The 18,677-nt window shown below is 46.3% G+C and overlaps 1 protein-coding gene across 1 annotated transcript in view; it reads right to left on the minus strand.

Annotated features, from left to right (window-relative positions):
- The window catches only part of QSER1 (glutamine and serine rich 1), a 90,749-nt gene that overhangs the window by 11,928 nt on the left and 60,144 nt on the right, over positions 1–18,677 (minus strand). The window contains exons 5-10 of the mRNA XM_056526608.1: positions 16,949–17,208; positions 15,177–15,293; positions 13,286–13,419; positions 11,557–11,771; positions 9,624–9,764; positions 1,030–1,127 (exon numbers count right to left, since the gene is read on the minus strand). Of these exons, the coding sequence (XP_056382583.1) occupies positions 1,030–1,127; positions 9,624–9,764; positions 11,557–11,771; positions 13,286–13,419; positions 15,177–15,293; positions 16,949–17,208 (965 nt within the window). The remainder of the gene's footprint in view (positions 1–1,029; positions 1,128–9,623; positions 9,765–11,556; positions 11,772–13,285; positions 13,420–15,176; positions 15,294–16,948; positions 17,209–18,677) is intronic.

An 18,677-nucleotide genomic window follows, 5' to 3' on the forward strand; every position in this document is an offset into this window, starting at 1 on the left:
TGAAGATTCAATTGTGCACTCAGGGCTTAAGTCCCGCATCCACCAAGATCCTTCATTTTAGCATACCAAGAAAACTGAGAATATCGGCAAAGAGAGGCACACATTGGAAAAGTCCAATAGACAGGTAAAAGCTTTTGCACTCACCGTTCCTGTAGTGTAGGTTTATACGGACATTCCGTTCCAGCAGGGAGACTCCATTGCTGCGGGGTGCTCAGAGGCAAACAGCCGTTTTCGCACAGTAGGTGTGTGCTTCTTCCGGCCAGAAGCACACAGCTACTGTGCGAAAACGGCTGTTTGCCTCTGAGCACCCCCTCGCATCAATGGAGTCTCCCTGCTGGAACGGAATGTCCGTATAAACCTACACTACAGGAACGGTGAGTGCAAAAGCTTTTACCTGTCTATTGGATTTATTGCACTAGCGTCTACTTGTTGTAAACATTGCACCCCGTTCAGAAGTGATTCCATAGTATTATCCGGCTGTGGTCCTTGTTCATGCTTCAGTTGCTCTGGACCACTTATGCTATTAGGACTAGCTTTGACAGTGCCCTCTGTGTCTTTTTCTACAATTGCTGACACGTTGGAAAAGTACTTTTGTCATCATCATCTGCCTAATAGGTTAGTGCGGGTGATGCTGATGACAGACTCCTTTTAAAATACAGAGTGATAAAAAAAATGGTGGCACAGAAGTAAAGGCAGAGTAGTTAACATAACATCAGTGGTAGATGGTCAGTGACTGAAAAGCAAAGACAACGCTTACATAGTGTGACATAAGATGGCGGCATCAAAGCAAGAAACAGCGTGTTGTGAAAATACAGTGAAGCTGTAAGAATATTTTTTTTATTTATTTATTTTTTACTGCGCAGAGAAACTGCATTTTGCATTCGATAAAGCAATGGGTAACCACGGAGTGTTTGGGTCATGGGAAAAATACTGGGGCTATAATTTTGTACCATACATTGTGAATCACCCTGTATGTGTTTTATGCAAGAGACAAAAATGTGATCACACAAAGCCCCCGTAATGTCATACCTTTAATGGCTGATCCATCTGCAGTTTTGCAAGCAGTCTCCTCCTATTCTCATTTAACATTCCTTCGATCTTCTTCATGTGTGGCAGAAGAACATCATCTAAGAAACCCAAAAATATAAGTGAAGGCACTGCAATGTTTGTCAGAGACATGTGAAAAGTTTTTCGGTCAGGGTCTCCATGCTGAGACCCCACCATTCAGGAGAACAGGCAGGAGAAGTACACAGCACTTACAGAGGCCCTACAGGTCCATAATAGGGGCCCTTAGCTACTTCTGTTTCAATGCCTGCGGTATGACAGAGTATGAGTTATATCAGCATTTCTTCCCATTTGCTACAGTTTAGCAATAGTAAAACGTTTTTATATAAAATCAGGGGCACAAATACACAGAATATGCCATATAGTAAGGTATAAAACCATATTATCTGTGTAACAAATTAGACCGGGAAGTAAGCATCTGATACGATTAGTACCTGGTGTTACCCGGTCTTCCTACTTAAAACTTGTAGAAGAGGGAAAGCAACAATGATGCTCCTGACCTCTCTGTCTCCTGTTATACAGGCTGTGCACTCACTACTGTCATGTCTTCAGTGTTGACACATGAAAATATATAATACAATATTTACAAAAATGTGAGCGGTGTACTTATGTGAGATACTGTGTATATATACAGTCATGGCCGTAAATGTTGGCACCTCAAATTCTTCTAGAAAAAGGAGATTTTTTAACACTTACCGTAAAATCTCTTTCTCGAAGGATCAATTGGGGGACACAGATAGTGGGTGTATCTTTCTGTCTCTAGGAGGTGTGACACTATGGTAATTAAAAAAAGTCAGCTCCTCCCAGTAGGATATACCCGCCTTCAGGCTCTGAGCTAGTCCGTTTAAGTTCCAGAGCAATAGGAGGAGACCAATAGGTCAAGGAAAAACCCAAAACTGTCCGAGAACCAGAAGAAAAAACATAACTGAACACACCCTCGGAGAGAGAACCAAGGAAAAACCCAAAAAGGGCGGGAGCTGTGTCCCCCAATGGATCCTTCGAGAAAGATTTTACGGTAAGTGTTAAAAAATCTCCTTTTCTCTATCGGCTCCATTGGGGGACACAGACAGTGGGACGTACCAAAGCCGTCCCTTGGGTGGGCAGATAAGTAATTAGGCAGACGGCCAATCCAATGCAGCCTGCAACACTTTACGCCCCAGGTTAGCATCAGCCGAAGCGAAAGTATGAACCCGGTAAAACCTCGAGAAAGTGTGCAAAGACAACCAGGTAGCCGCCTTGAAAATCTCTATTCTGGAGAGCCCAGGATGCCCCAAAAGAACGTGTGGAATGAGCCACAACCCTGAAAGGAGGAATCTTCCCCTTACAGCAATAGGCTTCAGATATGGCAGACCGAATCCACCTAGAAATGGTGGCCTTGGAAGCAGATTGTCCCTTGCGATGACCTTCCGTAAGGACGAAAAAGGAATCACACTGACGAAACGAAGAAGTGATGGAGACATAAGACCGAACAGCCCGAACCATGTCCAGCTTGTGCAGTAAGCGCTCCTTAGGATGAGAAGGAGCCGGGCAAAATGACGGGAGGACAATATCCTCATTGAGATGAAAAGCCGAGACCACCTTAGGTAAAAAGGAAGGGTCTGCCCGGAAAACAACCTTGTCCTGGTGGATCACCAGAAACTGAGAACGTCAGGAAAGGGCTGCCAATTCAGACACCCTCCGAATGGAGGCGATAGCCACCAGAAATGCCACTTTCCAAGAAAGGAGGCGGAGAGGCACATCTCTAAGGGGCTCAAAGGGTGCACCCTGGAGGGCACTCAGAACCAAATTCAAGTCCCAAGGAGGAGAGGGTGACCGATAAGGAGGAACAGCGTGCGCCACTCCTTGCAGGAAGGTCCGGACATGAGGATTAGAAGCCAGGGGCCGCTGGAAAAGAACAGTAAGGGCCGAAACCTGACCCTTAAGTGAACTGAGAGACAACCCCAGTTTCAACCCCGACTGCAAAAAGGAGAGAAGTCGGGGAACAGAGAAGGTCACCGGGGAGAAGTCCTGTGCTTCACACCAATGAAAATAAGACCTCCAAGTACGGTGGTAAATCCTTGTGGAGGAGGGCTTATGAGCCTTGAACATGGTGCGAATGACTTGGGAAGAGAACCCGCAGGCCCTCAAAACCGCGGTCTCAACCGCCATGCCGTCAAATGCAGCGACTGTAAATTGGGGTGGCAAAGAGGACCCTGAAAGAGCAGGTCCAGACGGAGCGGAAGGCGCAGTGGAGTGTCGTCCAGGAGCCTGACTAAGTCGGCGTACCACGACCTTCAGGGCCAATCTGGAGCTACCAGAATGGCGGGGACGTCCTCTGCCTTGAGCTTCATCAGCACCCTGGGAAGGAGCGGAAGAGGAGGGAACAGATAGGGTAGGGCAAACCTCGCCCAAGGAATCACTAGGGCATTCACGGCCAGAGCCTGAGGGTCCCGGGACTTTGACACAAACGGAAGGATCTTCCGATTGTGCCGGGACGTGAAGAGGTCCATGTCCGGAATGCCCCAGAGGTCGCAGAGTTGCGCAAAGACCTCTGGATGTAGAGACCAGTCGCCGGGGTCGGGTGAGGACCGACTGAGGTAGTCCGCTTCCCAGTTGAGCACCCTCGGGATGTGAATCTCCGAAATGGCCGGAGCCTTGCTCTCCACCCAGGAGAGAGTCTTGGTCACCTCGGCCATGGCTGCCGAGCTGCGAGTGCCGCCCTGACGATTTATGTACGCCACAGCCGTGGCATTGTCCGACTGAACGCGGACAGGACGGGACTAAAGATGGGACTCCCAATGAAGAAGACAAAGAAGAAGAATCGCCCATAATTCCAATGTTTATCGGAAGAAGTGTCTCCTGGGGAGACCAGAGTCCCTGAACCGTCCAATCCCTGAACACGCCCGCCCCAGCCCGACAGACTGGCATCCGTTGTAACAACCTGCCAGTGAAGGGGAAGAAACGAACGCCCTAGGAGAAGAAAGGGGGGGGCGGAGCCACCAGAGCAGAGACTGATGGACCCTGCGAGGGAGAACAATCTGACGATCGAGGGACGGAGGAGACCTGTTCCATCGGGAGAGAATCGCCAGTTGAAGGGGGCGGTAATGAAACTGGGCAAAAAGGTACGGCCTCCATAGTTGCCATCATCCGACCCAGGACTTCCATACAAGTGCGGATGGAGACTGATACCTGGGTCCGAAGGGAGCGGACCCCGACCGGAGCGCCAGACGTTTGTCCGGCGGAAGACGAATTCGGGCAGAGGCCGTGTCGAAGTGAAGTCCCAGGAAGGTTAGAGACTAGGTAGGACGGAGTACTGACTTATCCTGGTTGACCATCCACCCGAAGAGAGTCAGAGTGTGGAGAGTGACGTCCAGATTCTCCAGATTCTGGGCTTTGGTTGGAGCCTTGATGAGAAGGTCGTCCAGATAGGATATCACAGAGATTCCCCTCGACTGTAACAGGCCCATCACTGGCGCAAGGACCTTTGTAAAGACCCGAGGAGCCGTGGCTAGACCGAAGGGGAGGGCTACAAATTGAAAGTGCCCCTCCAGGACTGCAAAGCGGAGGTACCGATATATTGGCACATGGAGGTAGGAATCCTTGATGTCCACCGATGAAAGGAATTCCCCTTGTTCCAGGGACGCCACCACCAAATGGAGAGATTCCATTCGGAAGTGGCGGATGAGAAGATGATGGTTGAGACGCTTGAGGTCCAAAATTGGGCACACAGAACCGTCCTTCTTGGGGACCACAAAAAGATTTGAATAGAAACCCCGAAACCGTTCCCCTGGAGGAACAGGAACAATAACCCCCTGGAGAAGCAGAGACTGGAGAGCTGCTCGAAACTGCTTCGCCAGAGGAGGAGACCGGGGAGCCCGGGAGCAAAAAAAGCGATCCCTCGGAAGGGATGCAAATTCGATCCGGTAACCTTTGGACACCACGTCCCTGACCCAAGAGTCTTGAATGTAAGAGGTCCAAATGTCTCGAAAAACCAAGGGACGACCTCCCACCCGAGAAGAAACTGCGGGTGGGCGCCTCACTTCATGCAGAAGTGGGCTTGTGGTTGCCTGATTAGGGCGCAAAACGCCCGGACTGGTTGGAGTCCGACTTCCAAGACTCGCGAGCCCGGAACAAGGGAGCCTTCTTGTCCCGCGAGGGCACCTGCCCGGACCCTTTGTTGGAGCCAGAGGACCGAAAGGAGAAGGACCTCCTTTGGGAAGTAGGGCGAGTCTTATTTTGAGGTAACAAGGAACTCTTACCACCTCGGAGATAATATCATCAAGGCGTTTGCCAAAAAGACGGCCACCCGTAAAGGGAAGCTCAGTGAGAGACCTTTTGGAAGCGGCATCCGCATTCCAAGCTTTAAGCCACATAGAGCGGCGGAGAGCCGCTAGGTGACCCACAGCAAAGGCAGAACAACGGGCTTCCTGCATGGAAGCTGCGCACAGAAAATCCCCAGCTGTAGAGCATTGGAGAGCCAGAGCAGATAGATCCTCCGGGGGGGGGGGGGGATCCCGCTAAGATATCCTGATGGAGCTTTTGGCCCCACTCCGACAGGCCCTTGGACACCCATGTTGAGGCGAAGACGGGGAGAAGAGCCAGCTGCTTCAGTGGCAAACTTCGCTAAGGATTCTACCTTCTTGTCTGTGGGATCCTTGAAGGCAGCGGCATCTGCCAGAGGCACTGTAGTCGCCTTAGAGATTCTGGAAATTGGTGGATCCACTGAGGAAGGAGAAACCACCTTAGTGACAAAGACCTTGTCAAATGGATAACGCTCTTGAATTGTCTTGATTCCCGGGAACATCTTGTCTGGATGTTTACAGAATGTCGTCAAAGTCAGCGTGAGAGCTGAACTTTTGAGGTGCTGGCTTAGCACGATGAAAGGATACTCCTGGATTGACATCCAAAGATCCTGGGTCCTCTAAGTGAAAGGTGTCTCTTAGGGCTGTCACCAAAGAGTTCACCGTTGCAACCGAGTCCGGGCGGTCCTCCGCGTCAGATGCCGGCTCGGAAGCCTCATCCACCAGGGGAATGAGAATGAGTAGAGGCAGTCCTGGAGGGGGGGCGACCCTGACAGAGTACGCGGCTCTGGCGTGGCAGAGCGGCGACTCCGGGAACGTCCTCTGGAGGAGCGATGTTTGTGTCCAGATGATGGGGGGGTGGGGGCGGGACCCACGAGGGGAACGCTCACGTCTATCTGAAGACTTATTGGAAGAGTCAGATGAGGCAACCCTAGGACGCTTGTGAGAGCGTGAAGTATGTGGAGACAAGGAGCGGGCCCTTCCAGAGGTCCTGTGCAGGGAAGACCCTTTCAAGGCGGGCACCACTTCCCGGGAGGCCTCAGCCACCGAGCGGGAGACTTGGGTCAAGTCAGCCATATACTGGGACAGGGAAGAAACCCAGGCTGGTGGAGCGGCTGAATCCACCGGGCCTGAAGGGGCATCTGGGGGAGCAGTGGAGCAGGCAGGGCAAGTGGGCTCAGCAGAGCCAGACATCTTGGTAATACAGTGCTTACAGAGATAGTAAGTCACTGAAGTTCCAGGTCTCTGTTTAGAGGGAGGAACATCTCTGGGTACGGACATAATGTGGGAGATAGGAACTTTCTCACCCTAGTCTGTGTCCCCTGTCAGCTGCAGTGAGGAAACTCGCTCTGTGCAGCTAGAGAGAGTGAAACAGGCCAGCTAATAGGAAGAGAGGGGCATGCCTGAAGCAAGGCACTAAGTAACTGACCCCTTCCTACTGAAAATCGCGCCCACTGCGCTGATTGGAGGCTGCTTCGCGCCTCTGAGCGCTACCAGCCCTGTGGGCGGAGCTACAGACCGGCCGAAGAGAACTGTCATGGCGCCCACTCCTTGTCCCGAGCGCACCTGTCGGCCGCTTGTGCGCTCGGGGGAATAGAGCGGGCGGCCAAGCGGCGGCAGAGCCTGCCGGAGAAAAGAAAGTAAGCCGGCGCAGAAGCGCCCGGCTCATAGCAGCGCTGCGGCTGTCAGCCGCGTATAAGGCGCTGCCGGCAAAGTGAAAGTAAGCCGGCGCTGAGAGCGCCCGGCCCGGGACAGCGCTGCGGCTGACAGCCGCATATAAGGCGCTGTGGACGAAGTAACACCAAGTACACACACACACACACACACACACACACACAAGTGAAGTGCCGGGAATAAGGCGCTGTGGACGTAGTCGCACCAAGCACACACACATAAGTGAAGTGCCCCATATAAGATGTCCCTTCAGGTGCCACTGCTCCCCCAAAATAAAGTGCAGCCCCTGTAAGCCAGTTCCAAAACCTGGAGTCTTCAGTCAGCTTTAGTTACCCGCATCACACCTGGCTGCTATGCGCGAGTATGGCGAGCAGGGAAATAGGGGGACCCGGACCCATGAGGTACCAACCCAAGCGCTGACCGTTGGCGAGGGGGGGGGGGGGGGGGGGTTAACAGCGCATATACGCAATGTCTGTGCCCCCTTACTCGCTATTGGGGAAATGGAGAACTGCAGTCCCCACCTGAAAACAGAAAAGAAAAGGAATAAAAAACTAACACGTCCCTAACTAGGAAAACAAAACAAAAAAATCAGAAGACCTGGTCTGGAGCAATCCAGACCACGTCCACCTCCTTCAGACACTAAGCTTAAACTGACTAGCTCAGAGCCTGAAAGCGGGTGTATCCTGCCGGGAGGAGCTGACTTTTTTTTTAATCACCATAGTGTCACACCTCCTAGAGACAGCAAGATACACCCATTGTCTGTGTCCCCCAATGGAGCCGATAGAGAAATTAAGTATTTCTCAGAAAAAGATTGTAGTATCACGTTTTGCTATACACATGTTTATTGCCTGTGTGTGTATTGGAACTAAACCAAACAGGGGAGGGCAAATTGGACATAATGTCACACCAAACTCCAAAAATGGTCTGGACAAAATTATTGGCACCCTTACTTTACCATTTGGTTGCACACCCTTTGGAAAAAATAACTGAAATCAGTCGCTTCCTATAAACATCAATAAGCTTCTTATACCTCTCAGCCGGAATGTTGGACCACTCTTCCTTTGCAAACTGCTCCAGGTCTCTATTATTAGGAGCTGCCTGATGAAGCTGCGCATGCGCAGCGAAACGCGTTGCATTTAATCCATTGATTTTACTTGGCTTCCTGATGGTTCCTCTCTGCGCCAGACAAACTCCTGAATCCATGGTCATTCGGTTTCTATTATTGGGAGGGCGCCTTTTCCCAACAGCAACTTTAAGATCCCTCCACAGGTGTTAAATGGGATTTAGATATGGACTCATTGCTGGCCACTTCAGAAATCTCCAGCGATTTGTTGCCATCCATTTCTAGGTGCTTTCTGACGTATGTTTGGGGTCATTGTCCTGCTGAAAGACCTAAGATCTCGAACGCAAACACAGCTTTCTGACACTGGGCTGTACAGTGTGACCCAAAATCCATTGGTAATCCTCAGATTTCATGATGCCTTGCACACATTCAAGGCACCCAAGTGCCAGAGGCAGCAAAACAACCCCAAAACATAATTGAACCTCCACCATATTTCACTGTGGGTACTGTGTTCTTTTCTTTGTAGGCCTCATTCCGTTTTCAGTAAACAGTAGAATCATATGTTTTATCAAAAAGCTCTATCTTGCTCTCTTCTGTCCACAAGACGTTTTCCCAGAAGGATTTTGGCTTACTCAAGTTCAAAATGTAGTCTTGCCTTTTTAGGTCTCTGTGTCAGCAGTGGGGTCCTCCTGGGTCTCCTGCAATAGCGTTTAATTTAATTTAAATGTTGACGGATAGTTCGCGCTGACATTGATGCTCCCTGAGCTTGCAGGACAGCTTGAATAGCTTTGGAACTTGTTTGGGGCTGCTTATCCACCATACGGACTATGCTGCGTTGACACCTTTCATCAATTTTTCTTTTCCGTCCACACCCAGGGAGATTAGCTACAGTGCTATGGATTGCAAACTTCTTGATAATGTTGCACACTGTGGACAAAGGCAAATCTAGATCTCTGGAAATGGACTTGTAACCTTGAGATTGTTGATATTTTTCCACAATTTTGGTTCTTAAGTCCTCAGACAGTTCTCTTCTTCTATTGTCCATGCTTAGTGTGGTGCACACACACACACAATGCAAAGACTAAGTGAACTTCTCTCCTTTTATCTGCTTTCAGGTGTGATTTTTTTTATATTGCCCACACCTGTTACTTGCCCCAGGTGAGTTTAAAGGAGCATCACATGCTTGAAACAATCTTATTTTTCATCAATTTTGAAATGGTGCCAATAATTTTGTCCAGACCATTTTTGGAGTTTGGTGTGACATTATGTCCAATTTGCTTTTTTTCCCTCCTTTTCCGATTTAGTTCCAATACACACAAAGGGCATAAACATGTGTATAGCAAAACATGTGTTACTGCAATCCTTTTCTGTGAGAAATACTTCATTATCTAGAAAAATTTGAGTCAACATTTACAGCCATGACTGTAGATCTATCCATCCATCTATCTCTAGGTCTCTCTCACTAGTAAAACTAAAATGTTTGGACTGTAGAATTTATGAATTTTTCTCTTTTGGATTAAGCAGTTATATAAAACATTTACCGTTATCTTTCTCCAGGTTTTGCATTACATCAGCATCCAATGCAATTCCTACAAGCAGCTCAATATATCCCTTGAATGTCTCTTTCATGGCTCTTGTATTCAAGAAGCGAGTAACAATTGGTGGGGGTGGGGGCTCAAACTCTGAAAAAGACACACAAATGACAAAAAAAAAATAAAAAGATAATGGTTAATGAAAATAATCTTAACTGTTACCCCAGAATGTGGCTTAGCAAAATGCATAATGTTTAATTTGTGAATATATTGATCAATGGACAAATACAGTAGTGCAGCTGAGGGGTATCCAGATTTCTGCCAAAAGCCTATAGGAAAATGATAAGTAGGGTCCAGAAAGCTAGCTTCATTAAAGAGGTACTACGGCCCTAAGACATCTTATCCCCTATCCAAAGGATAGGGGGATAGGATGTCTGATAGCGGGAGACCCGATGCTGGGGACCCCTGCAATCTCTCATGCAGCACCCACCTGTCTCAGCTGGGAGGGGGCAGTCACGCCCCCTCCCATAGACTTGTATTGAGGGGCTGGGTGTAACTTCACAAGGGGGCGGAGTCATGACATCATGATACTCCGGCCCCATGGTTGTGAGGATTCAGACACGGAGCCTCCAGTGCTGCGAGCAGCTGTGACAGGTGGGTACTGCATGAGAGATTGCGGGGGACCCCAGCAGCGGGACTCCCGCGATCAGACATCTTATCCCCTATCCTTTGGGTAGGGGATAAGATGTCTTATGGCCGGAGTACCCCTTTAACACCTCAGTAAAGGATTCCAATAACATCACTTCCTTTTATCAGAAACTACATCACTCATCTGTGGTTTATCATATGAAATTAATAAAACTGAGCTGCAATACCACTCACAGCCTAAAGACATGTGTTACACAGTTTGTTTGTTTTTTGCGCAAACCCAGACACGTTCTTCTAATTCTGTATAACACCTTTAAGGTCCATTCCCACATTAGAAATGTTAAACACGTCACCAACACATTCAGATTCTGTTCTAATATTACAGCAATTGCTTGTTTTTGAGAGGTGCTCATAGAACTTAGGACATCAACATCCAATGCAAGTATTGGGTATTAAAATTATCAAGGTGTGAATAAGCATTTAATATAGTTATTGAACTGTGCAACTCCCGATAAGAATCTTCAGAATCGACCTACGATGGCCCCGACATACGATAATTTCAACATAAGATGGCCTCTCAGAGGCCATCGCATGTTGAAGGCAGCATCAACATACGATGCTTTTTTATGTTTCAGTTGCCGCCGGATTCAGTTGCCGCCGGATAGCTGTTTACGGTGCCCCGTGAGCTCCGGTGATGTCACTTACCTGTCCTCGGGGCTCCGGCACGTCCTCTTCGGGATCCTCTGCATCGTCGGCGCTCTCCATCAACGTCATCACATCGCTGCGCACGCCATCCTGTCATCCAATAGGAGCGGTGTGCGTAACAACGTGATGGTGTCGACAGAGAGCGAGGATGCCGGGGAAGCAGAGGCCTTGCCGGAGCGTCGGGGACATCTCGGGAACGCGGCGACCGCGATGGACGGCGACATCCCGGGCAGCGGTGACGGTCCAGAGCGGCGGGGACAGGCGAGTACAACTTCCTCTACCAGTGGTCTTCAACCTGCGGACCTCCAGATGTTGCAAAACTACAAGACCCAGCATGCCCGGACAGTCAACGGCTGTCCGGGCATGCTGGGTGTTGTAGTTTTGCAACATCTGGAGGTTCGCAGGTTGAAGACCACTGTCCTATACTTTACATTGCACGGATCCCTCAACATACAATGGTTTCAACAAATGATGGTCCGTTTGGAACGGATTACCATCGTATGGGACCACTGTACTAGTAAACGGAAATTGTTTACATATTTACAAAGACTGTAAACGCTACAAGGTTTTTACTATTCTCTCTCATTACCTTCCTCGTCACTCTGCATGTCTGGGGAGGAGTCTGACTGAGAAGATGAGAACTCCTCTTTCCACTGTTTCCTCTTCTTTGGTGGAGGTTCAGCCTTCGTCTTTGGCTGTTTGGCTTTTGGTTTTGCAGACACGACTTTTGGTGGTGCATTTTTCTGCAGAGGAGTCTCGGTGGCTGCTTTGTTACTTGCATTGATCTTTGTATGAGAGTTTCTACTAAAATGAGAAGGATTACAAGGTAAAACGTCAGCATCAACGGGACAGAAAGCTACCAGCAGGAAAACCTTTATGAAATATTAGAGAGAATCTCTCCCTATGGGACTTATTATAGTATACAACTGCAGCCATAACAACTTATTTCCTATCCATAGGAGATAAGTGTTTGATTGGGGGGGGGTCCCAGTGAGAGACCGATGCAGGGTTTCTGACCTATATACGTACCTGAAGTCAAGCTCCCGGTCCCTCTGAAGTTCGGCTTCTTTCAGCGCTGAATTGAGCAATGGAGGCAGGCCGCCGGCTGGATTTGAATATTCATCGGCACTGGTCACAAGAGCTCAGTAGGCACAAGCGCTCATGTGACCAGCACCGATTAATATTCAAATCCAGCCAGCGGGCCCGCCTCCAGCGGGCAATTCGTCGCTGGAAGAAGCCAAACGTCAGAGGAACCGGGGGCTGGACTTCAGGTATGTATATAGGTCAGAAACCCTGCATCGGTCTTCTGTTCAATCACACTATAACCCTGTGTATTGGGTTTAGTGTGGGTGAACTGGAGACAGTTTTCCTTTAAAGGGGTTATCCCAAAATTTTAACTTCGGCTCTGGTCACACGACAGGGAATAACTAGAGAGAGAATGAAGGTCCCATGTCCCTTAAGTGACTATAGTGGAAGTAAACATGCTCAGATGCCACTTCATTCTCGCTCTACGCGACTTCTTAGGGTCGCCAAGAGTTGTATTCCAAGTAAATAGAGCGCGAACACATCATGGTGCCCAGTACTTTAATTTTAAGCACCTTTTGTGCCAGTTATTTAACACAAAAAAAAAAACTAAAAACAAACAAAAAAAAGTCTACAAAAAGGACTAAATTCTAAAATAAGATAAAATAGTCCGCTTCACAAATTTGTCACAAAATACTGGTTTTAAAGTAAGCCAACCAAGAGGTAAGAAAGCAAAATGTCTAACATGACTGGCAAGATGCAGATCTGTAACTCAGCACGTGCCACTGTGATACATTTGGATGTATACATGTAAAAGATTTTTTTGTTATATTTCTATGTAACCCTGTACATTTTGGGTGGTATTGTTATGGCTAGAGATGAGCGAACTTACAGTAAATTTGATTCGTCACGAACTTCTCAGCTCGGCAGTTGAAGACTTTTCCTGCATAAATTAGTTCAGCTTTCCGGTGCTCCCGTGGGCTGGAAAAGGTGTATACAGTCCTAGGAGACTCTTTCCTAGGACTGTATCCACCTTTTCCAGCCCACCGGAGCACCGGAAAGCTGAACTAATTTATGCAGGAAAAGTCAGCAACCGCCGAGCCGAGAAGTTAGTGACGAATCGAATTTACTGTAAGTTCGCTCATCTCTAGTTATGGCAGTACAGTATAATCTTCCATATTGGAACAGAAGAAAAGGGGTTTCGTACATTTCCAAGTTTCTACTAGGTAGCCTGCATATTCTACAAAAAGTACATTAATTTACATAACATAATACATTACAGGAAATGCTGGTACCTGGGGATGGGAGCAGCTTTGCTTTTGGGTTTCTTTGAGCAAACCCTGACATACTCCTTTTTGTTTGTGTTCTCCACAAACTTAACATATACTCGCTTATATTTTGTTTTGGCATCTCCAAAGTAGCCAAGATACTGTACAAGAGGGAAAAAAAAGCAGAAGTGTTAGTGTGAAAAGAAAAAGATTGTGAAATCTCTGCTTCAACTAGAACAAGGTTTCTTTAAGTATAGAAGAGACAGCTTAGTCCTGCTGATAGATTGGGCTTCCGGGGTTGGGACTGTCATTGATTATACATTTAAAAACATGAATTACATAAATACACATCTAAGCTTCACATCTATAGGTGTGAAAATTTATGACATTCATAAGTCACAGTAAAATCTTAGCATTATTACCCATCATGCATAACTTCACTGCTTTCCTATGGGAAAAAATTAAATCTTTCCAAGGACTAAGTTAGGTCAGTACGATTCTTGCAGGGTTGCTTGCAATGTTCCAAGAAGATGACACTGAAGCTTTGCACAAATTAGAAGGCACTAGCTAGTTGTGGGCAGGGCTGTGGAGTCGGTAGATAAATGTTCCGACTCCGGCTCCCCGACTCCTCTGTATTAATATGTGAATGTATTTTATACATTTCTTGAAGGAAAGAAAGGCAACATACCTGTCATTACCACAGGACTACTGTGTGCTGATCTGCTGCTGAAGATAGGGCAGTGGGAGGATCCAGGAAGGGACATTTATTATAAAACATGATTTCCCAAGTAGAATCCCATAGTCATGTTTAAAGTTTAAGCTAATAATCGAGTTTACAAGTTTTTATAGCATTAGCTGAATGACAGCAGTTTTTCCAATGGTTTACAGCTTCAGTCTTGAACTATTGACCCTTCAATCCCTTCACTTATACAAGTGTCTCTAGTTCTGCAAAAAACATATTTACTTAATCCCCTATCAGTGAGAGGTTAGGTTACCCATGGGTTCCCTGTAACAGCAGAACACAACACTATGGAAAGTATAAGTATTGCCGCTCCTAATTGTGTGTTGCGTTGCCACATAGTGAAGCACATGAAAAGCTTCTTCACGGTCACTTAACATGTTTGTTTTGCGGTTACGTGAGGCACTGTATGCATTGGTCTTTATTCTTACAGTAGAGAAGTCATTAATTATAACTTTTTGTGAATTGGGACATTTGAACTTGCTTTTTTTTTTTTTATTCCAATCTAAATTTAGTAGGGGTCGGTGCATTGTTTGCAGACTCAGACTCGAGGTACCCAAAATTTGGTCCGACTCAGACTCCTCGACTCCGACTCCACAGCACTGGTTGTGGGTCCTGGCCTTAAAGGTGTACTCAGGTGAAAAACAATTTTTTCAAATTAACTTTTGCCAGAAAGTTACATTTTACAGATTTGTAAATTCACAGATTTGTAAATTACTTCTATTGAAAAATCTTAATCCTCCCAGTATTATCAGCTGTCGTATGCTGCAGAGGAAGTTGTGTAGTTCTTTCCAGTCTAACCACATTGCTCTCTGCTGACACCTCTGTCCATGTCAGGAACTGTTCAGAGCAGGAGCGGTTTGCTATGGGGATTTGCTCTTACTCTACCTCGAGTGCCATTTTCTGGGTAAGCCTACTGTTCTTCGGTCTAAGATTAATAAAAGCACTAATAACAGAAAATATGTAGCTAATATAGAGGAAAAAAAGGGAAAAAAACATAAGCTGGCCCTACTGCTAACCATGTGTTTAAACATCTATCTTAATGAATACAAGTGTCCTATTTTACCATTTTATTTAAGGGGAATCTGGTACACACAGAAATGGATGGTGAATCATAGAAAGCATATTTTAGAGGTTTCAGATGCAAGATCACCAGGACAATACAACAACAGCACTTACGCTATTTGTGGCAGCAAACGACCTGTGCCCTTCTCGAAGATCAGGGATAAATTTCTGGAGCAGGGCCTTTTGGACTTTCCAAATGGCTGGAGGTTCTTTGCCAGTACGCAATGCTTCCTTCAATTAAAAAGAAGAAAAGGATAGGTTAATCCATGATTATACGGCCAGGGCTGCTGCTGGTGCAATCACATTCCCTCTGCAATATGTGTGCCTATGCTCATACCAAGCCCTCTGGAATAGGTGCTGTGGAGAGGTATAGTCTAGGGTCTTCTGTGCCACAGCAAGTCTTTCCCACCCATTGACAGACAGGTCAAGGTCAATCGCCAAGCCTTGCTGTGGTTTTACATGGTGGCACAGATGTGGTTGGGGCTATTGAAAATGATCCCTAACCTGTGACATTCACTACATCTGCACTGCCAGAGATACTTGCTTTAATCTCTCTTGTTGATGTCACTTTGGTGGTGCAGGACTACTGCAAGATTCGGAGGTGTCAGCAGAGTCCAGCCCGCCTCTCAGCATCAAATCAAGAAAACTATTGTTAAAATCTGCACAGCATAGCCACCCTGAATGGACATACCCTTAAGTTTGTACGTAAAATTGTTATGATGGAGGAAAACACCCTATTAACCCCTTCATGAGCAGAGTAAAATGTTACCTATGCCATAGTCTAAAAGGTGATTTTTTTTTTTCCAAAGTCTACCACAAATTAAAGTTTTTGGAAATCGGAATGAGAAGAAAATGCAATTTTTCCATGCTATCTTTTAATGCTGTTAATTCAATAAATAATATATACAGCACCATTTTAAATCCTCATCCTAGCTGTAAAGTGGTCCTGTCAGCATTACACAGGGATGTAGATAAACCCATAGCCACTTACAGATTTCATCTCCATAGTCCTTTCCTTTTTTTTAATAGGACTTTTCTATAATAGGCAAACAAAGTCAAAGTACCCAGGGGGCGCTCCACAGCACGACAAAAGCCCAGGAATAGCCAACCCATCTACTCTTACTCAACACATGCCTGCTGGAATACTAGGACAAGGTCTTTACAGAAACAATATTTTTTAGGTGTTTTATGACTTCAGTATTTAAGTAGTTTACTGGACTCAACATAGTAATATGCACACATTATAGATTTGCTGCAGATATCCCTAAGAATGTCCCAGTAATCCGAAGGGGGCCTGCAGAATAGAGATGAGCGACGCTACAGTGATTTGATTTGTCACAAATTTCTCAGCTCGGCGGTTGCTGACTTTATCCTGCATAAATGAGTTCAGCTTTCAGGTGCTCCGGTGGGCTGGAGACCCTCTCCTAGGACTGTATCCACCTTTTCCAGCCCACCGGAGCACCTGAAAGCTGAACTCATTTATGCAGGATAAGTCATCAACTGTCGAGCAGAGAAGTTCGTAACGAATCGAATTGCTGTAACTTCGTTCATCTCTACTGCAGAAAGCCACATGCTTGCTGCCAGAACAACGCCAATTTAATGAATGAAACTGATTTTTATTCCCAGAAATTTCTGTAACAAATCTGCAATGTGAATTTACCTTACAAGTAAAGGCCTATTACCATGTATCAGTTACGAACATGATTCATACATCTCCAGAATATTTTATTAATTAGTTGTCCTACATTTTCCTGCTAACCACACAGCTTCTACAATGGAATTTGCATTTCAAATGTTGTCATATGTATGAGATATGTAAGGTACTAAAAGTGACAAATTTGGTCCCCGATCTGGGACCTTGGGACTTAACAGGTTTGTAAACTAACTTTTAGCATTTCTATGTCTTCAATCTTGACCACAAATTCATCACGCTCCCGGTAAATCCCCTCTCCACCACTTTCTGCGCCTTCCTCATCTGTAAAACCTTCAAGGGCAATGCAGTCTTGTGACTTGGCCAGCTGGTCGGTCTGGGTGGGCTCACTTTTGGTGCTTTTCTGTGCCTCAACCACCTTCACCTTCTCCTGGGTGGCTCTTGGGGAAGAGACTGGAGGAGATTCCTGTTTCACTGAAGGTGTAACCTTTTCAGCTTTTCATAAGTGGAAGAAAAAAAAATTATACATAACACTTAAGTTCACACCCATAACACAGTAGCAACTTCTTTGAGGTTAATTTCTTGGCTCTGTTCCCAGGAAGGATTAACCTCACAGCTTACACTTAATTTATGGATACCACTGACAAGAGAGAGAAGTTATTGCTAGTATTAGTTTAATACTGCAGAAGTTATTAACCAGTGCTCAACAATAGAACGTGATAGTATTACGGCTATAAATCCAGACCACTGCAGTCTTGGAGTTGAGGGAAGACCCAGCCTATATGTTGGTAACAGAGTGTTGCTTGTTCTAGAAGAATCATCATATCTATACATTATATGGCAGCACGTTTCATTTAAACATGTAGGTTTAATTTCCCCTGTAGCTGCACTACAGGGGAGTTAGAACACTTGCTTCAAAGTTCACTAGCAGAATACAGATTATGTCTGGGGCCCCTGCATCGGGACATCCTGTAATCAATTTATGCCTTATAATTCCTGATAATTTTTAAAGAGAATCTGACACCCTGTTCACCCGCACTAAACCAAATATACTGGGTTATAGCGCGGGTGAACAGCTTTACGGAGAACATCCTGTTGCATTGCTATCCAGAGCGCAATGGAGGCAGGGAGCCGACTCACCCAGCTCCTCTGCTTCATATTCTCTGTCTGCCTTGCCCCACCTGTTATTATGCTAATGAAGGCCACAGGTGAGCACACAGAGCAGAGCACTCACCTGCTGCCTTCATAAGCATAATAATGAAGGAGGCGTAGCAATTAAAGGTTTGGCACAATGTGTGACGTAGGTAATGCTCATTAGGCTAACCACTACTTCTGCATTGATCCCACTCCCATTCTTGACATCAGAGTGATAATTCTACACCCATAGAAAAGTTCCGGCATTTACATTAAACTTATCTATAAGGCTCAAGCCCACTTCCAGAAACCAGGTTGGTATTCAATTCTATTGTATAGGAAACTACAGGTACCTGTACTTCACTAAAGTGGAGGGTAGACATGTCTTCCTCCTCTGATTAAACAAGATTGTATGAAATACATCTGCACTAGTTTTAAACCAAGTGGCTAAAATAAACTTTGTGCCCCTTTGTGCTAGCTAGACCTAAAAATGTCTTCTCTAACACCAGAGAAATGTGTTTGCAATTTCTGAGCACAAGCTGGGTCCTCAAATGACTAAAATGAAATTCCTGCAGACACTACAGGTTACCCAAGGTGATTAAATAACCTGACTGCAGGACACTCCAGTAATCCTCAGAATGCCACAGAAGTGAACGGCAACCCAGGGGTACAATAAATCAAAATATTCTTTACTGTTTGTATGGTGGGATTCCAGCATCTGATTTTCATTAAGAACCAAAACATATTGGGAACCCAGGAAATCCTGTGACCTCCATCAAGTGGCGGCAGTAAAAAGGAGAGCAGCAGATATCTAACTAATCTACAATGAT

The sequence above is a fragment of the Hyla sarda genome, chromosome 6, assembly GCF_029499605.1.
Source record: "Hyla sarda isolate aHylSar1 chromosome 6, aHylSar1.hap1, whole genome shotgun sequence".
NCBI lineage: Eukaryota > Metazoa > Chordata > Amphibia > Anura > Hylidae > Hyla > Hyla sarda.